This window comes from Lepidochelys kempii, chromosome 3 (genome assembly GCF_965140285.1).
Source record: "Lepidochelys kempii isolate rLepKem1 chromosome 3, rLepKem1.hap1, whole genome shotgun sequence".
NCBI classification, from domain to species: Eukaryota; Metazoa; Chordata; order Testudines; family Cheloniidae; genus Lepidochelys; species Lepidochelys kempii.
The window spans coordinates 36559538-36578821 of NC_136382.1; the positions used below are offsets into that span (position 1 = coordinate 36559538).

The 19284-nt window shown below is 47.8% G+C and overlaps 1 protein-coding gene across 9 annotated transcripts in view; it reads left to right on the forward strand.

Moving 5' to 3' along the window:
- Positions 1–13024: 13024 nt before the first annotated feature.
- Positions 13025–19284, forward strand: part of RNASEH1 (ribonuclease H1) — a 28588-nt gene continuing 22328 nt past the window's right edge. Inside the window, exons 1-3 of one of the 9 annotated variants that reach the window (XM_073336115.2) lie at positions 13025–13066; positions 13805–13879; positions 14153–14274. In XM_073336115.2, coding sequence (XP_073192216.1) covers positions 13830–13879; positions 14153–14274 — 172 coding nt within the window. In that variant the 5' untranslated portion in view covers positions 13025–13066; positions 13805–13829. The other 8 variants (XM_073336114.1, XM_073336113.1, XM_073336112.1 and 5 more) reach the window with 8 other exon arrangements.

Below are 19284 nucleotides of genomic sequence, written 5' to 3' on the forward strand. Positions count from 1 at the left end.
CAGACCTGAAGCCAAACCCGGAAGAGGGGCAGTCCGACCTATAGCGTCCCGAGCCACTTCCGCCAGAGTGAAGCCGAACAGGGGGATTCAGCTATTGGCATGGGCGCTGACTAGTGTTGTCCTAGCCGGCTCAGGCGAGCGTGGCTCTAGGATGAAGCCGTGGAAAAGAGAATGCAGGATGACGCATGCGCCGTCGCCTTGCCATAGCACGATAGTGGCACGGGGCGCATGTGTGCGGTTCAGAGTAGAACCTCTTAATGTTACCAAGTTAAGGGGTGTGTGGAAGATGGGTGGAAGGCTCCTCTTTTCTGTCTGCAGGTGGCCATGTGGAGCTGCCAGGGCCGGGCCATTCTTGTGCTATGTTCTTTTTCTGGCCCTTCAGCAGATTTAAGTTTCTTCTATAATTTTATGTTAATTCAAGCCCGTTTTATGCTCCTAGTCTACAGTGTTCTCTGTTACAGCTGTTCCACTGTGAATAAATTGTATACGAAGTTATTGGAGCAGGGAAACTGAATCCTGGGTCTCCCACCTCCCAGATGAGTGCTTTATCCCTGAAGCTACAGAGTTGCTCTTTTATCCAGTGACTTAATTTAATCCACAGTGGAACAACTTCAAGAGGAGAGACTAAAGGACCCCCACCGCAACAAAATAACCCATAGCTCAATGGTTAGAGCATTGAGATGTTGGAAAGTGTGATGGTACCCATGGTTGTGTGGCACTTCCTTACTATCTGCTTTCAGCCTTCCTTGTCTGTGCCTACTGTGGGTCAGTTCCCCCTTGCCTTCCAAGCCTCCAGAAGTCAGCCCTAGCTCTCTACAGATTAACAATAGGTGCACACCAAACCCTGAGCCATAGATGCTGAAACTAGGGGTGGAGGGGTGATGGCACACCCCCCAGCTTGAAATGGTTTACATCACATACAGGGTTTAAAGTTTGGGTCAATGGCTCTCAGCAGTCCCATTACAAAAGTTGTTCCAGCAGCCCTACTCGGAGTACTCTGAGCATCCATCTAAACTATACAAAACCAGTTCCACTAGACACTCACAGATCTGCTACTCCCAAAGGAACAGTACACCTCAGTTTGCCAGTTACACCTCAAGATCATCGTTCCTCTCCACACACAGCGCTTAAACATACTTCTTGTTTTTATTATAAACATATCTAATAGATTCAAGAAGCAGCATATTGATGGAAGTATTGAAAACTAACTACATATAAAATAAAATTATAATATGCATTCTAGAACTTAGTATTGCTCACTAACGCCTTTCAGCCAGGTAGGCTGTGATCTCTTTATCATCATGAAACAAGCCATTCTCTCAGCCTGTCCCCTCAGTAAAGGATGCAGAGTATAGCCTGTACCTACAGTTATAGTCCAAAAATCCATTGTCTTATCTTAAAAGAGGGCTCCTTCCTCCTGGTTTAATTCTTCTGTAAGAACTTCCAGAAAGGGAATTTACAATACCTTCATCAGCATTAGGCTCAGACTGTAAATGGCTGTCTATTGTGAACCATGCAATACTCAATTTCCATGTAGTCAGACAAATAGATAAACATCTCTTGCCTGAAAGAAGGCTGTTTCTCATCTTTTGATGACCAGCCCCATCACAGACCTTAATAACATTTCACATAACTCCTTATATATTATCTATCCATACATTTTGCAAGTATTAGCCTATATCTTACTGATCATCCTTTCAGTAGACATCTTTCATGAAGTTCTTTGGCTAACTATGTAGAGGATCCCTGTAACCCTTATGCACCCCTGTGCCCTCTGCCAGTTGACACTAAGAAGTCCCTGGGTTACAGGTCCCCGTTCAAATCCTCTCCCTCTCTCTGGGGACTTGAATCAGAAGTCTTCCACATCCCAGCCAAGTACACTAGCCATTGAGCTGAAAGTTAAAAGGAAAGGTCTCCCCATTCTGCATACATTCATCTATAAGTGAGCTTGAGGCCCCAGCAGTGAGTTAGGTGGAAGACTGCCTATCTTCCCACGGTTCATGTAACACTCTGAAGCTTGGACACCTAGATCCCTGTTGTGGTGCTCCAGTGCGCATACGCAGAAGAAGAAACACAGGCACCTAGGGAACTTGTACTGCAAAAGTTTAGGTGCTGAGTGAATTTAGACGCCTACAGGGTTTGATGGCAGCTGAGTGGGGGCTTTGTGAATGCCAGTGGGGCCTGGTTCTAGGACTTAAGTGCCTAAAGTGGCAGTTAGACACCTAAATCCTTTTGTGAATCGAGCCCTTAGTCCTCACAACAGAAATGGGATATTTGAATACCTCATTTTACAGGAGGAAAACAGAGAAGGAACAAGGAAGTCAAGTGACTTCTCAAAGTCACAATAAGTCAATTATAGAAACTTGAGTATAACTCCGCTATTTCTAGTTCCCCAGTCCTATGATTATTCCTCTAAGCAAACTAATGCTTCTTTGGTATTAAGAGCTCCTAGAATAGCTCTCCATGATCATATAGTAGTACAATTTTCCATGCAAGAAACAGAGCCCACCAGTATGAAGGTATATACATAATTTTTTAAAGAAAAGACTAAGTGGTAGCAATTGCACCCATGACGTGTATTAGTTGTCAAATTGAAAATTCAAAACCAGAAAGCCTTTTCTTTTAGAAGATCTCTGAGAAAGGTGTCCCCAGAAGCAGGTAAATATGGTGGCTTCTTTTCCTCAGTTTTTGACTATTTCAGTAATGATATAACACTTGCCATCATAGTAACTAAATGTATACCTGCATAGTTACTCTACAATACACCAAGTGACAGTCCTGAGGTTGTAAGAGACTGTTTAATTCCTGAATAGCTTAAAATAAGATGCATTTAGTTTCTTGAAGACTTTATTAAGGGGATATTTTTACCCATCCTAGGGAACAAATTTTAAGTTCAGTTTAAACATGCTCCAAGCCAATGCATTATCTAACACAGATTATCCTCCCTGCCCCCCTCCCACCCATCAACTCTGACCAACCAAATGTTGTCAGTAATAATTTTAGCTAAACAGAATTTACAATAAATTTTAGTATGGATCTGTATGACAGGGGGAGGGAAGCCCCTAAAAGGGCAGAAACTCAAGACTAGGAGTACTTGTGGCACCTTAGAGACTAACAAATTTATTCACTATTTTTTTCTGCCTATTTCTCCTTCTTTTTGTTTGCATCATTCCCTCAGCTATATGAAAACCTTATTCTTTCTCCAGACTTCAAGTAAAAGAAAAACCATAAATAAAATTTCATTAAAATTAAATAGACAGAACTGAAGGGATAGCCTATATGTTTGAGTTTAAGAAAGGAAAAGATTTAAAAAAATATTTTGAAAACTTACCTAGTGTAAAATCAAGGCCAAACTAAACCCAATAGTGCAGTTTAAAGAGAATTTGAATGAAAGGGGTAGTAAAACATGGCTGAATTTATAGCAGAGAGTTCTGCAGTCACAGTGCCCCCACAGGAAACTTAACTCTTTAATGTGCTGGTTTTCTCTCATTACCACTTTTAATATACTGACTTTGGCCCTGATCCTGCAAAGACATACACATGCGCTTGTCTTGATTTTAGCCCTGTGACTATTCTCATTAACTTCACTGGGACTACTCACAGCGTGTAAACTTAAACATGTGCTTAAATCTTTGCAGAGTCAGGTCCTTGTGGGTATGAGTGAGAGAAATATTGTATCTGTTAGTACAGCAGCTTCTGGAGAAACAGGGTAACTTTTGTGTGTCTGTGTGCAAATTTTAGTTTAAATTTTCCCTGTTTTTATATTAAAATAACTTTTAGATTAAAACATTTCTGACCAGCTCTACTACTAGTGGATGGCCTACTGAGCAAATACATTAGCAGCTACTGCTACTACAAAAAAAAGTTCTCTTTTAGTTCAAGTAATAGAAGCCTGAGCGTAGAGGGCTTAAGCATCAGAGGTTTAGTCCTTACTCTGCAAGGGACATGTGATATATATATATATATAGTAATTATGTCTGTTTTATGCAGCATATGGATTAATTATAGATTGCTGCCCGATAGCTGAACTCTTGTGAATCACAGAAGCTCAGGCTTTATCTCACCAAGGAGAGGCTTTGGCCTTGATCCTGCAATGAGATCTGTGCAGTGTACTGTTGTAGACATCTGGAGCCCCACCGAAGTCAGTAGAGATCATGCCTTTGTGTGAATGAGAGAGCATGTGATGTTGCAATCTAGCGACTGGCCCACAGAGAAGATAAATAACTTGCTACTACTATCACCAGATAAAGAAATTCTCTTTTGGATCAACTAATAGCAGTAGTAGAAGCAGCTCTTCTGGAGCTCTATTTCAGGGGATTCTAGACCCCAGTCCCTATGTGTGTGTCTTATTTGATTGGTTTCAGAGTAACAGCCGTGTTAGTCTGTATTTGCAAAAAGAAAAGGAGTACTTGTGGCACCTTAGAGACTAACCAATTTATCTGAGCATAAGCTTTCGTGAGCTACAGCTCACTTCATCGGATGCCTACTGTGGAAAGTGTAGAAGATCTTTTTATATACACACAAAGCATGAAAAAATACCTCCTCTCCCCCACTCTCCTGCTGGTAATAGCTTATCTAAAGTGATCACTCTCCTTACAATGTGTATGATAATCAAGGTGGGCCATTTCCAGCACAAATCCAGGGTTTAACAAGAATGTCTGAGGAGGGGAGGGGGGGGTAGGAAAAAACAAGGGGAAATAGGTTACCTTGCATAATGACTTAGCCACTCCCAGTCTCTATTCAAGCCTAAGTTAATTGTATCCAATTTGCAAATGAATTCCAATTCAACAGTTTCTCGCTGGTGTCTGGATTTGAAGTTTTTTTGTTGTAATATAGCAACTTTCATGTCTGTAATCGCGTGACCAGAGAGATTGAAGTGTTCTCCGACTGGTTTATGAATGTTATAATTCTTGACATCTGATTTGTGACCATTTATTCTTTTACATAGAGACTGTCCAGTTTGACCAATGTACTTGGCAGAGGGGCATTGCTGGCACATGATGGCATATATCACATTGGTGGATGTGCAGGTGAACGAGCCTCTGATAGTGTGGCTGATGTTATAAGGCCCTGTGATGGTGTCCCCTGTATAGATATGTGGGCACAGTTGGCAACGGGCTTTGTTGCAAGGATAGGTTCCTGGGTTAGTGGTTCTGTTGTGTGGTATGTGGTTGCTGGTGAGTATTTGCTTCAGGTTGGGGGGCTGTCTGTAGGCAAGGACTGGCCTGTCTCCCAAGATTTGTGAGAGTGTTGGGTCATCCTTCAGGATAAGTTGTAGATCCTTAATAATACGTTGGAGGGCTTTTAGTTGCGGGTTGAAGGTGACGGCTAGTGGCGTTCTGTTATTTTCTTTGTTAGGCCTGTCCTGTAGTAGGTGACTTCTGGGAATTCTTTTGGCTCTATCAGTCTGTTTCTTCACTTCCGCAGGTGGGTATTGTAGTTTTAAGAATGCTTGATAGAGATCTTATAGGTGTTTGTCTCTGTTTGAGGGGTTGGAGCAAATGCGGTTGTATCGCAGAGCTTGGCTGTGGACGATGGATCGTGTGGTGTGGTCAGGGTGAAAGCTGGAGGCATATAGGTAGGAATAGCGGTCAGTAGGTTTCCGGTATAGGGTAGTGTTTATGTGACCATCGTTTATTAGCACTGTAGTGTCCAGGAAGTAGATCTCTTGTGTGGACTGGACCAGGCTGAGGTTGATAGTGGGATGGAAATTATTGAAATCATGGTGGAATTCCTCAAGGGCTTCTTTTCTATGGGTCCAGATGATGAAGATGTCATCAATGTAGCGCAAGTAGAGTAGGGGCGTTAGGGGACAAGAGCTGAGGAAGTGTTGTTCTAAGTCAGCCATAAAAATGTTGGCATACTGTGGGGCCATGCGGGTACCCATAGCAGTGCCGCTGATCTGAAGGTATACATTGTCCCCAAATGTAAAATAGTTATGGGTACAAAGTCACAAAGTTTAGCCACCAGGTTAGCCGTGACATTATCGGGGATAGTGTTCTTGACGGCTTGTAGTCCATCTTTGTGTGGAATGTTGGTGTAGAGGGCTTCTACATCCATTGTGGCCAGGATGGTGTTATCAGGAAGATCACCAATGGATTGTAGTTTCCTCAGGAAGTCATTGGTGTCTCGAAGGTAGCTGGGAGTGCTGGTAGGGTAGGGCCTGAGGAGGGAGTCTACATAGCGAGACAATCCTGCTGTCAGGGTGCCAATGCCTGAGATGATTGATTTGATTGATATAGTTGTTTCAGTGACTTAAGAACTTGTGCTGTTACACACTTATGATAGAAGGAGAAAGCAGGGAAGTGCCCCAAAAAGCTCTGATTTATTCTCTAGTTTTTGTTTTCCCTGTGTCCCACATGTGGGACCTTTGACATGTATTAGAAAGTCTAATGATATATTAGGGCCTTCACAGCTGGAGAGGGTTATGCCTACGACTAGTAGAAGATCATTTGAGTGAAAAGAAAATTGCAGATCTCTCCGTTTTAGAGCCTTGTGTAATATTTGACCTTTTCAATGGAAACGAATACCTATGCTTTGTAGAAAAACTGTCCCCATACAAATTACAGCAGTACAAAAGGTGTAACCTCTACCTCCCATGCCTCAGTTCATCTCAATATAACCTGTCAAGCACTGACAATTTCTCAGTTGCATTAGCACTGGTGTGTCAACTATGGAAGGCATAAGAGTAGACTGGCTGCCACACTCATATGAAGACCAGGGTTAGGCAAAACAGTGATAAGAAAAAATGCTGGAAGTACTGTTTTCCATACTTTGTTAAATACCTTCATCTGGGGAGCCATTTATAACATTTCTGGCAAAAAAACAATGGATCACCCCCAGATTAAGACTGCATCTATATTGCAATTGTAGCTGCATCAGGGGCCTCACTTCAAAGCTTTCAAACTTTAGCCTACTTAGGGAACACAGTTAAGGTCTCTCACCTATATTACAAATTAAAACTGTGCTGTAACTATGCAGGGGAGGGAAGAACTCTGGTAATTAGCTCCCGTGACTTTAGAGAGGCAAGGTGGGTGAGGTAGTATCTTTTATTGGAACCAACTTCTGTTGGTGAGAGAGACAAACTTTTGAGCCACATAGAGTTCTTCTTCAGGTTCTGGAAAAGTACTCCAAGCACCACAGCTCAATGTAAGGTGGAACAGATTGTTCAGCATCAGTGGCAGATTAGCCACTGGGCCAACTGTGTCCATGCCTAGGGGCCCCAGCCAGTTGGGTGCCCCTGGAAAAACAGATGCCCCAATCTGCTCCACCCCTCCTCCCTGGCAGGAGTGCCAAGGGGAGCTGTTAGGGGCTATTCCTTCACCCACTCACTTCCCTGGTCCTTCTTGCATGAACAGAGAGCAACAATGTCCAAAGGTACAAACAATTTGATGTTTATTGGGGTGAACTTCCAGCAAACAATGATTCCAATTTCCTTCCTTAGTGTCCCCCTTCCAGCTCTGACACCACAGAACCTTGCCTGTATCCCTGTTCCTATTTCCCCCCCCCCCTTCTTCCTGATTGATTGCAGATTATATAGTAAAAGTTGAGTTCTGCTTAGCTATACCTTAACCAGTCATTTTCCTGAAATTTAACTAACCAATCCTAACATATTGTAACATGATTATGTAACCAATTATATCCCACCACCTTAATTAGTTTACACCCAGCAAAATTAATTATACAGCAGACAGAAACAATCACAGAACCAGACAGAGATTATATAGACAAACAATAGGGAAAGGGGGACTACAGTGATAGAATAACAAAGAAATGAGGATTTCACATCCCAGCTATTGATAAGTGAGCTCTTGGCAGACAGGATGCTATCAAACTAAGTTTCCTTTTACATTTTCTAGGCACTTCTCTTTCTCTGGAGGGGATAGGCATTATCAGGACAGGATTGTATTGCTAACAGCCCAATAGCACCTGATTTCAATGTGACTAGTTTGGAATGTGAGGATGTGACCGTTCGCTTCCTACTTTATGGCTGCCTCTGCTGCTTAGCCAGAGACCTTACCTAAGAACAGGGTCTCAGACCGTCACAGTGAGAAAAGTCAGACAGTGATTTTGATTCTTTCTTTTGTACCTCTATAACTAGCTAAATGATAAACATATACCTAAATTCTTAAAGAATAGGCCTTTGCAGACAGGCTTGAATATCTATATCCTAACAAGAGCAGAGCAAGCCCCTGTGCCCCAACCGCATTTCCCAGCAGGAGCACGGAGCGGGGCGGGGGAACAGAGGGAGGACTGCAGGCAGAAGGGGTGGGGAGAGGCCCCCACTTTCTCTGGCCAAGGGCCCCACAAACCCCTAATCCCCCTCTGTTTAGCATAAGCACATATTTTAAGGCAGTGGTTCTCAACCATGGGTCAGCAGCTCCCTGGGGAGCTGTGAGCCAGTTTCAGGGAGTCCGCGAGCTGCGGTGCCCTGTGAGGCAGAAGCCCTGAGCCCATGAGCGGAGTTGGAGGGGCACATGGGGGGCATTGCCCCCCCAAACTGCAGAGCCCTAACCAGAGCAGGCAGTCCCAGGGGCAGCTCCACACTTCCCCCTTGCCTCCTCTCCTCCACTTCCCCAGGGCCCCGTCTCGCAGCCAGGTCAGAGGCCAGAAGCTGGAGCCAGGCATTGCGGGGCAGCTGCTGCTCTTGCTGGTGCCATGGAGCGGTCAGCCACCTCCTCTGTCTGCTGCTGGTGCTCCGGCTCAAGGGATGCAGCTGCTCCTCAGCTCCCAGGCTCCTTTGACTGCTTGTGCAGCAGATAAGAGCTGCCTGGTGGGGAGAACCGGCTCCAGGGCTGGCAGGAGGGGGTCCCCCAGCCTCTAGCTACCCTGTTCCTGTATCCTGAGCTACCCGCACACAGCCCTTAGCTACTCTTCTCCCTGCATGCTGAGCTACCCCACTCCCTGCACCCTGAACTACCCCCATGCCTGCACACACCCTCTAGCTCAGAGGTTCTCAACTATTTTCTTTCTGAGGCCCCCACAACATGTTATAAAAACTCCATGACCCACTGTGCCACAACAACTGGTTTTCTGCATATAAAAGACAGGGCCGGTATTAAGGAGTATCAAGCATGGCAATTGCCTGAAGCCCTATGACACAGAGGCCCCCACAAAACTATGTTGCTCAGGCTTCGACTTCAGCTACAAGTGACAGGGCTTAGGGCTTCAGCCCTGAATGGTGTGGGTTTGGCTTTCTGCTCTGGGCCCCAGCAAGTCTAATGCTGGCCCTGCTTGACAGACCCCCTGAAACCTTCTCGTGGCCCCCCTGGGAGCCCTGGACCTCTGGCTGAGAACCACTGCCCTAGCTATCCCTTCCTGCACCTGAGCTACCCGCACACAGCCCTTAAGCTACCCCTCTCCCTGCACCCTGAGCTACCCTCCCCGCCTGCACACAGCCCCTAGCAACCCTCCTCATTACACCCTGAGGTACCCCCACAACTGCACACAGCCCCTAGCTCCCCCTCCCTGCATGCTGAGCTACTCCCTGCCTACACACAGTCCCTTGCTACCCCCTCCCTGCATCCTGAGCTACCCACCCCTGCTTGCTCACAGCCCCAGCTATCCCCTGCCTGCATTCTGAGTGATTTTTAAACTTTTTGAGCTGAGCTTCTCCCTTTCAGTTATAATTTTTGGTTGTTCTGCCCCCCAGCCCAACAGGCTAGATGGCCTGCTGAGGTGAGTCAGGGAGTGGAGGTGGCGATCCCTCCCTGGGCCCTGTTGTGCAGAGCTGGCCTCCCAAAATAGAAGTCAAACTACACCTACGGAGGGCACCCCCATGTCTGGCGCCCCACAGGGCTAAAGCCCCAAGCCCCTCCATAGATGTGGGACCTAGGGATGTGGGGGTGCTCCAGCACCCCAGGTTTTATGTGGGGCTCTGCTCCCAGCCCCACATGCAGGGTCCCAGTCCCACGCCTGGGGTTCTGCTTCTGGCCCCCAACGCGGGGTCCCAGCTGCCAGCCCCGAGACAAGGATTCGGCTCCTGGCCCCACGTGCAGCGTCCCAGCCCCGTACCTGGGGCTCTGCTCCCAGCCCCACACATGTGGTCCCAGTCCCGCACATACGGGGTCCCAGCTGCTGGCCTGACGCCCACTTCCAACCTCAACCCCCTTACCTCTATCGGGGTCCCCCATTCCCATAGACATGGCCCTGCTCCCAGACCCACCTCTGGAGGGAAGGGGGAGGGGTTGTTTTTCAGCACCCCCACTAGTAAAAGTGTTCCAGCGCCACTGCTCCCCATCCCGCCCGGTAGATGGAGCCCAGACACCCCCTGCCACAGGGCTGTGGAGTTTTTCTAGCATGTTTGGGGACATAGGCGCCCGACCCCCATTCTGCCCCCGCCCCCATTCCGCCCCCGCCCCCATTCCAACCCCTTCCTCAAAGTCCCTGCCCCAACTCCACCCCATCCCTGCCTCCATTCCAACCCCTTCCCCAAAATCCCTACTCCCTCTCTGCCCCTATTCCAACCCCTTCCCAAAATCCCTGCCCTGGCCCCACCTCTTCCCCTGAGCACGTAGCATCCCCGCTCCTCCCCCCTCCCTCCCAGAGCTTGTTACGCTACAAAACAGCTGTTTTGCAGCGGCAAGCGCTGGGAGGAGAAGTGAGGACACGGCGCGTTCATGGAAGGAGGCGGAGGTGAGGGGGGGCGGTGAGGGGAGCTTGGCTGCCGGTGGGTGCAGAACACCCACCAATTTTTCCCCGGGGGGGCTCTAGCCCCGGAGCACCCACTGAGTCGGCGCCTGTGTTTGAAGGGACTCAGAAAGAAAAAGGTTGAGGACTGTGTTCTAAGGGATCATTCAAGGTAGAGTGGCTCAAAAGCTTGTCTCTCTTACCCAGCAGTTCTCAAACTGTGGCTCAGGATCCCAAAGTGGGTCATGACCCCATTTTAATGGGGTCTCCAGGCCTGGCATTAGACTTGCTGGGGGCCTGGGGCTGAAGTCAAAACCTGAGCCCCCCGACCTGGGGCTGAAGGCGGCATTCTGGCTCAGGTTTCGGTTCCCCCCAACTGGGGTCATGTAGTAATTTTTGTTGTCAGAAGGGGGTTGTGATGCAATGAAGTCTGAGAACCGCTGCCAACAGAAGTTGGTCCAATGAAAGATATTACCTCATCCACTTTCTCTCTCTACTATCCTGGGACCTACACAGCTATATCTCCCCTGATTTTGTCATACTTTCTGGTGTAGATGGGGACTAAATGATTCCTATTATACTTCTCTGTGAGTCCTGTCACTTAATGCATATAGTGTGAGTTATGTCACCTGGAATGCCTTCTCTGGATTGCGTCATCAACACTGAGCTTCTTTTGAAAATCTCCACAAATCCACCAGTGGTATGACAACCATGGGAAAGCTGGTGTAAACTAGCCACTGGCATTTTTACTTCTTACGCAGCAGTGCTAGAGGACAAAGTACAGTAGCAAAAATGCCAGTTTCCATCGACATTAGTACTCCCATTTTTTCTGTAACTGCAGCGCTACAGCAATGCTAGGAATATTTCAGAAGAAAATCCATGTAGATGAAGCAAAAGTGATGGAATTATTTGATTACCTGCAGCTTTAGTGTTATTGACAGAGAGGAACAAAGGTGAATGTGGATGGCATTCAATGGACCTCAAAGTCATTTTTCTCTGTCTTTGAATCTAAGCTCAGTATGTTGGTCATGACAGTAGAAGAGTAACTGATCAGTCCTTGCATGTAAATTGAATTTATGGACCTGTCTGTTCAACCCAAGAATTAATTAGATGAATTTAACAGGAGGTCTTTTCTCTCCCCTTCATTTATTGCTGGTCGCTCTTTTATTATCTATTGCCCAAAAGAGAATATAAATAAAATGAATGTGAAAACCTTCTGCTATAGCAAGCCTTTAATTAAAGGAAAAGCTAAGCAAGGACAGTCACGCACAATATGCTGCAAATCCAAACAGTAAAAAATGCTGAGAATCTCAGTAAAAACCTTGAGAACGTTAATATCTTAATGAAAATAAATATAAATGAATAAGCCTTGGGTGAAAATACCAAAAGCAGCCATTTTCTTAATGGGTATAATGCAGAGTGTCACCAATAAATCGTCAGAAGTAAGAAAAATGCCATAGTTGTTATATTTTCATGGGACTCAGACCAAATCAATTATCCTTTCACCCCAATGCCTGTCAAAAATATACATATCTTAATTTGGGTAAGAAAATGGTAATGCTGATTGGCAAGCATATTAAGGATGTGGTGAAATCTAAAATCACTCCCTCTCAGTTGAAGGCAAAATTGATGTCAAAGTGGTCCATAGTCTTTGTATTTTACTAAATTTATTGCTGCCCCTGGATTTCCAGAGTGGGGCCAGGAACACTTACTTTCATCTTTGTCTGGCCAACTATGCACAGAGAGGTTTCAAGGGCAGCAGCTAGGGAAGTAAAATGCAAGAGTCACAGTTTGTAATGAACGTGGAACCCACGTGTGACAATTTAAGGAATCAGTCTATGTACCCTTTATGGATTTTGTGTGGGATTTTGAACTCTGTATATATCTTTATTAAGCTGCAAACTCCGTTTTGACTGTAAGGATGCTCTTCGTGCTCTGTCTGTTTACCTCCCTCTTGGGATGAAATCCGAAGGGGTGATAAGTGGCCACGCAGGGCTAACAATGGAGAAACATTTAACCATGACCGACCTCTATTCAAAGGGGAGCCCCTTCGGCACAGACTTGGGCGTCACCGCGGGCACACCACTTTGTCAAGAGATTCTGCCCCTGCTGCGCCAAAGCCACTCGGCGCCATGCGTCGCTCCCGCCTCAGCCGCTGCGGCTCTGATTGGTCGCGGCGCCTGCCCCCATTTGCCCCCTCCTGAGCAGAGCTGCTTCAAAGCTCCCTCCCTGGCGCTGCCCCCAACAGCACGCCGCCAGCCTAGGGGCCGAACCCGAAAGAGCCGCTGGGAGTCCGGCAGCTCTGCTCCCCCTGCCCTCCTGAGGGGCAACCAGACGGTTCTTCCCGCCGCAGCACGCCTGAGAGTGGAAGGCAGGAGCAGCCCGGCCGCTGCCCATCCGCTAGGCCGAGGAAAGGGACAGCGAAGCCCAGCCAGAGGCGAGGTTGGGCGCGGGGAATTGCCGGGCAGGTGAAGGCACCTGGCCCCGGCCCTGCGAGTTCAGCCCGCTCAGGGGCGGGCGGGCGGGCGCGCGCCGAAACAGGCGTTGCCCTACCGGTTTGGAGAGCTGGGTGTGACTGTGGGGGTCGGCCACGTGGCCTGTGCTCTGGCGAGAGGGGTCTGGCGCATGGAGACGTATCGGCTCCAGCCTGCATTTGGGGGCGACCCGCTTCCACCAGAACAGCTTTAATGAAAACGCATGTTCTGTCCGTTTGGTCCCGCGCGGGACCTGTAACGCGCCGCCGGCCCCTTCTCTCCCAGCCCTCGCTGGTCCAGCGAGTCCTTGGAGGAAAGGAAGGAACTCCGAAGAAGGCTGCGCAATGCGCCTGCGCAGTCGGGGTTCTTGCGCGGTAGGAGACGTTGGGCGACGGAATGGGGCGGTGCCTGCGCAATAGGCAGGCCATGTGAGGCCGCTGCATTGCGCGTGCGCTAGTGGCGTACCGCCGCTAGGTTGCGCCTGCGCAAAGGGTGGGGGAATGTGGCTGTGCCTTGCGCCTGCGCAGTAGGCGGTGGCGAGCGGGGCCGCTGCAGGGCAAAGCGTCTGTGTGGGAGGCAGGTTGGTGGGCGGCCGCAGGCTCGAGGCTGAGGGCCGGTAGGGGCGAGCCGGGTGGCGGTACTGCCGCCATGTTGCGGCGACTGCTCGCGGCGCTTATTCACCCTTGTTTTGTCCCCAGCAGCGGCGGCGGCGGCGACGGGAGCAGCATGTTCTACGCGGTGCGCAGAGGCAGGAGGATCGGAGTCTATCAGAGCTGGTGAGGGTGGCTGCTTCCGGGTGGTCCCCACTCCCATGCCGGCTGGGGCCTCCTCCCCGTACGGGGCAAGGCTGGATCCCCCTCCCCTACTAGGCCTTGCCCGGCGGGCTCCTTCAGCCCCTCAGGTCGGGGCGCCGTGTCGCCTGAGCGGCCAGGGAGCCCAGGCTTGCGCGTCGGCCCGGGGGAGGAGGAGGCGGCGCCCGCGGGGTCCTGTCCCATCCCTGTGGCCGCACGGCTCCTGCTGACGGCCCGCCTGTCGCTGCTGTGTTGCAGGGAGGAGTGCCGAGAGCAGGTGAACAGGTACCCGGCCGCCAGCTTCAAGAAATTTGCCAGCGAGGCAGAGGCTTTGTCCTTTGTGGGCAGCGAGGCGCGGCAGTCCTCATCCTATTCCGCAGGTAGTGCCGCAGCGAGCCCCGTCCACCCTTCCCTGCCAGCGGGCAGCGTCTGTACAGGAACATAGGTTTGGCAGGACGGCCAGGGGTGTCCAGTCCAGAGCCCTGCTGGCAACCCCATCACATGTCTCCAGGTGTATTTCCTGTTAGACTTATGTGTATTGCGATGGTGACAGCTCTTGCTCCAAGCAACTTAGGCTCTAAGGCTAGGTCTCCCCTACGAACCTAACAGCAGCACAGCTGTACCGCAGACATGCCAAACCTGCCCCCCCCCCCCCCAAAAAAAAGCACAAATTGGGCTTTTTTTTTTTTGGCCTAATTGGCTTGTGAATTGCTCGTTGGCTAGTTTTTAGCTTTCAGAGGAACAGCCGTGTTAGTCTGTATTCGCAAAAAGAAAAGGAGTACTTGTGGCACCTTAGAGACTAACCAATTTATTTGAGCATGAGCTTTCGTGAGCTACAGCTCACTTCATCAGATGTTTACCGTGGAAACTGCAGCAGACTTTATATACACACAGAAATCATGAAACAATACCTCCTCCCACCCCACTGTCCTGCTGGTAATAGCTTATCTAAAGTGATCAACAGGTGGGCCATTTCCAGCACAAATCCAGGTTTTCTCACCCTCCACCCCCCCACACAAATTCACTCTCCTGCTGGTGCTAGCCCATCCAAAGTGACAACTCTTAACATAATCAAGTCGGGCTATTTCCTGCATAGATCAAGGTTTTCTCACATCCCCCCCGCCCCCATACACACACAAACTCACTCTCCTGCTGGTAATAGCTCATCTAAACTGACCATTCTCCAGGTTTAAATCCAAGTTAAACCAGAGCATCGGGGGGGGGGGGGGGGGGTAGGAAAAAACAAGAGGAAACAGGCTACCTTGCATAATGACTTAGCCACTCCCAGTCTCTATTTAAGCCTAAATTAATAGTATCCAATTTGCAAATGAATTCCAATTCAGCAGTTTCTCGCTGGAGTCTGGATTTGAAGTTTTTTTGTTTTAAGATAGCGACCTTCATGTCTGTGATTGCGTGACCAGAGAGATTGAAGTGTTCTCCGACTGGTTTATGAATGTTATAATTCTTGACATCTGATTTGTGTCCATTTATTCTTTTACGTAGAGACTGTCCAGTTTGACCAATGTACATGGCAGAGGGGCATTGCTGGCACATGATGGCATAGATCACATTGGTGGATGTGCAGGTGAACGAGCCTCTGATAGTGTGGCTGATGTTATTAGGCCCTGTGATGGTGTCCCCTGAATAGATATGTGGGCACAATTGGCAACGGGCTTTGTTGCAAGGATAAGTTCCTGGGTTAGTGGTTCTGTTGTGTATGTGGTTGTTGGTGAGTATTTGCTTCAGGTTGCGGGGCTGTCTGTAGGCAAGGACTGGCCTGTCTCCCAAGACTTGTGAGAGTGTTGGGTCATCCTAAAGTCTTGGGAGACAGGCCAGTCCTTGCCTACAGACAGCCCCGCAACCTGAAGCAAATACTCACCAACAACCACATACACAACAGAACCACTAACCCAGGAACTTATCCTTGCAACAAAGCCCGTTGCCAATTGTGCCCACATATCTATTCAGGGGACACCATCACAGGGCCTAATAACATCAGCCACACTATCAGAGGCTCGTTCACCTGCACATCCACCAATGTGATCTATGCCATCATGTGCCAGCAATGCCCCTCTGCCATGTACATTGGTCAAACTGGACAGTCTCTACGTAAAAGAATAAATGGACACAAATCAGATGTCAAGAATTATAACATTCATAAACCAGTCGGAGAACACTTCAATCTCTCTGGTCACGCAATCACAGACATGAAGGTCGCTATCTTAAAACAAAAAAACTTCAAATCCAGACTCCAGCGAGAAACTGCTGAATTGGAATTCATTTGCAAATTGGATACTATTAATTTAGGCTTAAATAGAGACTGGGAGTGGCTAAGTCATTATGCAAGGTAGCCTGTTTCCTCTTGTTTTTTCCTACCCCCCCCCCCCCCCCCCCCCCGATGCTCTGGTTTAACTTGGATTTAAACCTGGAGAATGGTCAGTTTAGATGAGCTATTACCAGCAGGAGAGTGAGTTTGTGTGTGTATGGGGGCGGGGGGGATGTGAGAAAACCTTGATCTATGCAGGAAATAGCCCGACTTGATTATGTTAAGAGTTGTCACTTTGGATGGGCTAGCACCAGCAGGAGAGTGAATTTGTGTGGGGGGGTGGAGGGTGAGAAAACCTGGATTTGTGCTGGAAATGGCCCACCTGTTGATCACTTTAGATAAGCTATTACCAGCAGGACAGTGGGGTGGGAGGAGGTATTGTTTCATGATTTCTGTGTGTATATAAAGTCTGCTGCAGTTTCCACGGTAAACATCTGATGAAGTGAGCTGTAGCTCACGAAAGCTCATGCTCAAATAAATTGGTTAGTCTCTAAGGTGCCACAAGTACTCCTTTTAGTTTTTAGCTTGTTTGTTTGGCATGTTTCTTGCTGTAGCTTGTTGCTCTTTTTTAATTCTGCTCCAGGCAAGCAGGGGCAAGGGAGGGAGCGAGGGTCAGGGGTGCACAGGTTTCAGAGTAGCAGCCGTGTTAGTCTGTATTCGCAAAAAGAAAAGGAGGACTTGTGGCACCTTCGAGGCTAACCAATTTATTTGAGCATAAGCTTTCGTGAGCTACAGCTCACTTCATCGGATGCATACTGTGGAAAGTGTACAAGATTTTTTTTTTATACACACAAAGCATGAAACAATACCTCTCCCCACCGCACTCTCCTGCTGGTAATAGCTTATCTAAAGTGATTTCTTCTTACAATGACAGGTTTCAGAGGAACAGCCGTGTTAGTCTGTATTCGCAAAAAGAAAAGGAGTACTTGTGGCACCTTAGAGACTAACCAATTTATTTGAGCATGAGCTTTCGTGAGCTACAAAGCTCATGCTCAAATAAATTGGTTAGTCTCTAAGGTGCCACAAGTACTCCTTTTCTTTCTTCTTACAATGTGTGTGTATGATCTAGTTGGGCCATTTCCAGCACAAATCCAGGTTTTCTCACCCCACTCTCCCCCTGGTGTGAGTGTGTGGGGGGGTCTGTGTGTGTGAGAGAACCTGGATTTGTATTGGAAATGGCCCAACTTGATTATCATACACATTGTAAGGAGAGTGATCACTTTAGATAAGCTATTACTAGCCAGGAGAGTGGGGTGGGAGGAGGTATTGTTTCATGGTCTCTGTGTATTGTCTTCTGCAGTTTCCACTGAATGCATCCGATGAAGTGAACTGTAGCTCACAAAAGCTTATGCTCAAATAAATTGGTTAGTCTTGAAGGTGCCACAACTCCTCCTTTTCTTTTTGCGAATACAGACTAACACAGCTGTTTTTGTAAGGAGAGTGATCACTTAAGGTGAGCTATTACCAGCAGGAGAGCGCAGGGGGCAGGGGGGGAGACACCCTTTTGTAGTGGTGATCAAGGTGTGGGCCATTTCCAGCAGTTGATGAGAATGTTTGAGGAACAGTGGGGGGTGCAGGGGGGAATAAACATGGGGAAATAGTTTACTTTGTGTAATGACCCATCCACTCCCAGTCTCTCTAGTTAATTGTATCCAGTTTGCAAATGAATTCCAATTCAGCAGTCTCCTTGAAGTCTGTTTTCGAAGTTTTTTTTGTTGTTGTTGTTGAAGTGCAGACCGCATGCTGGCGGGATCTAGTCACATAGAGTGTTGGGATTCTTAAGGGATTGGCTTGTTTGGGCCTCATTTTGAAATGGGATTAGCTTGTTTTTTGTCTTATTGTGAAAGTTGGGATGCCTATCTACTGCATGAAAGTTGGCAACTGTGCTGTACTGCTGTAAGGTCTCCCATGTATCTGTTCTTTGCTGGCAGAAGAGAGCTCTCCTGCCAGCATAATTAAACCACCTCCAATGAGCAGCATTAGCTGTGTTGTCAAGAGCTGCCCACACTAGCACTTTTGTCAGTGAAATTTATGACCATCCAGGGTATGTGTACGTTTTTTTTTTTTTTTTTTCCCCACAACTCTAACCAACAAAAGTATAGTGTAGACAAAGCCCAAGGCCTGGACTGCACTTAAAAACTTGGGATGACCTAGCTACATCCCTGAGAGGTGTGAAAAAATTCACACCTGGAGTCATGTACTTGGGTCGATTTTAACCCCCTGTGTAGATCTAGGTCAGCTGCAGAATTCTTCCATTGCCCTAGGTACCATCTCTGAGAAGTGGATTAGCTATGTTGATGGGATCTAGATGTAGGAAGCACCTATGCTATGGCACTACAGTGGCACAGCTGCAGCATTGTAGTTGAGCTTTAGTACTGTGGACATACTTTTTAGTATCTGACGAGACAGATGCATACTGGTAGATGGGGAGTACAAGTAAACAATGAGATAATATAGGTCGCCATGAGAAGCAGTGGTCTCAGCACACCAAAGCTTCATCTTAAAAACCAAGCTAGGTTTCTTGTCCTTACCACAGTTGGAAGGCTGTTCCAGAACTAATGGGTGTTGCTTCCAAAGCAACAGCAGGTAAAAGTAGGATATAATAGTCTGATTTTTTTTCTGAGATGCAGGCACCCTCACAACTTCCTCCCTGCTCAGCATTTCTGAAAACTATACCATGTTGTGTGGTATATATTATATTTTGTATCCTATAACTCAAGAGGTCCTCAAACTGGGGTGTGCCTCCCTAGGGGGGCATGGAGGAAAGTTCAGGGGGGCATAGTGGGGCCCAGGCCTGCCATCCGGGGGGACGGGGAAGGAGTGCCACCCCAGCACTGGTCCAGCTTCTGAATGTGGTTATGTGGGGCGGGGGGGGGGCACAGATTCCGTTATTGGTAAGGGAGGGGTGTGACAAAGTTTGGGGATCACTGTTATAACTGAATGTAAATCAGTTGCTGTTGCACAGAGGGACTGATGAATTACTGTCAGAAAAACTTCTTTTATCATGAAGCTAACTAGAATATTTCCATAATTTTCCCTACTGTTATAGTTGAAGGGGTGTTTA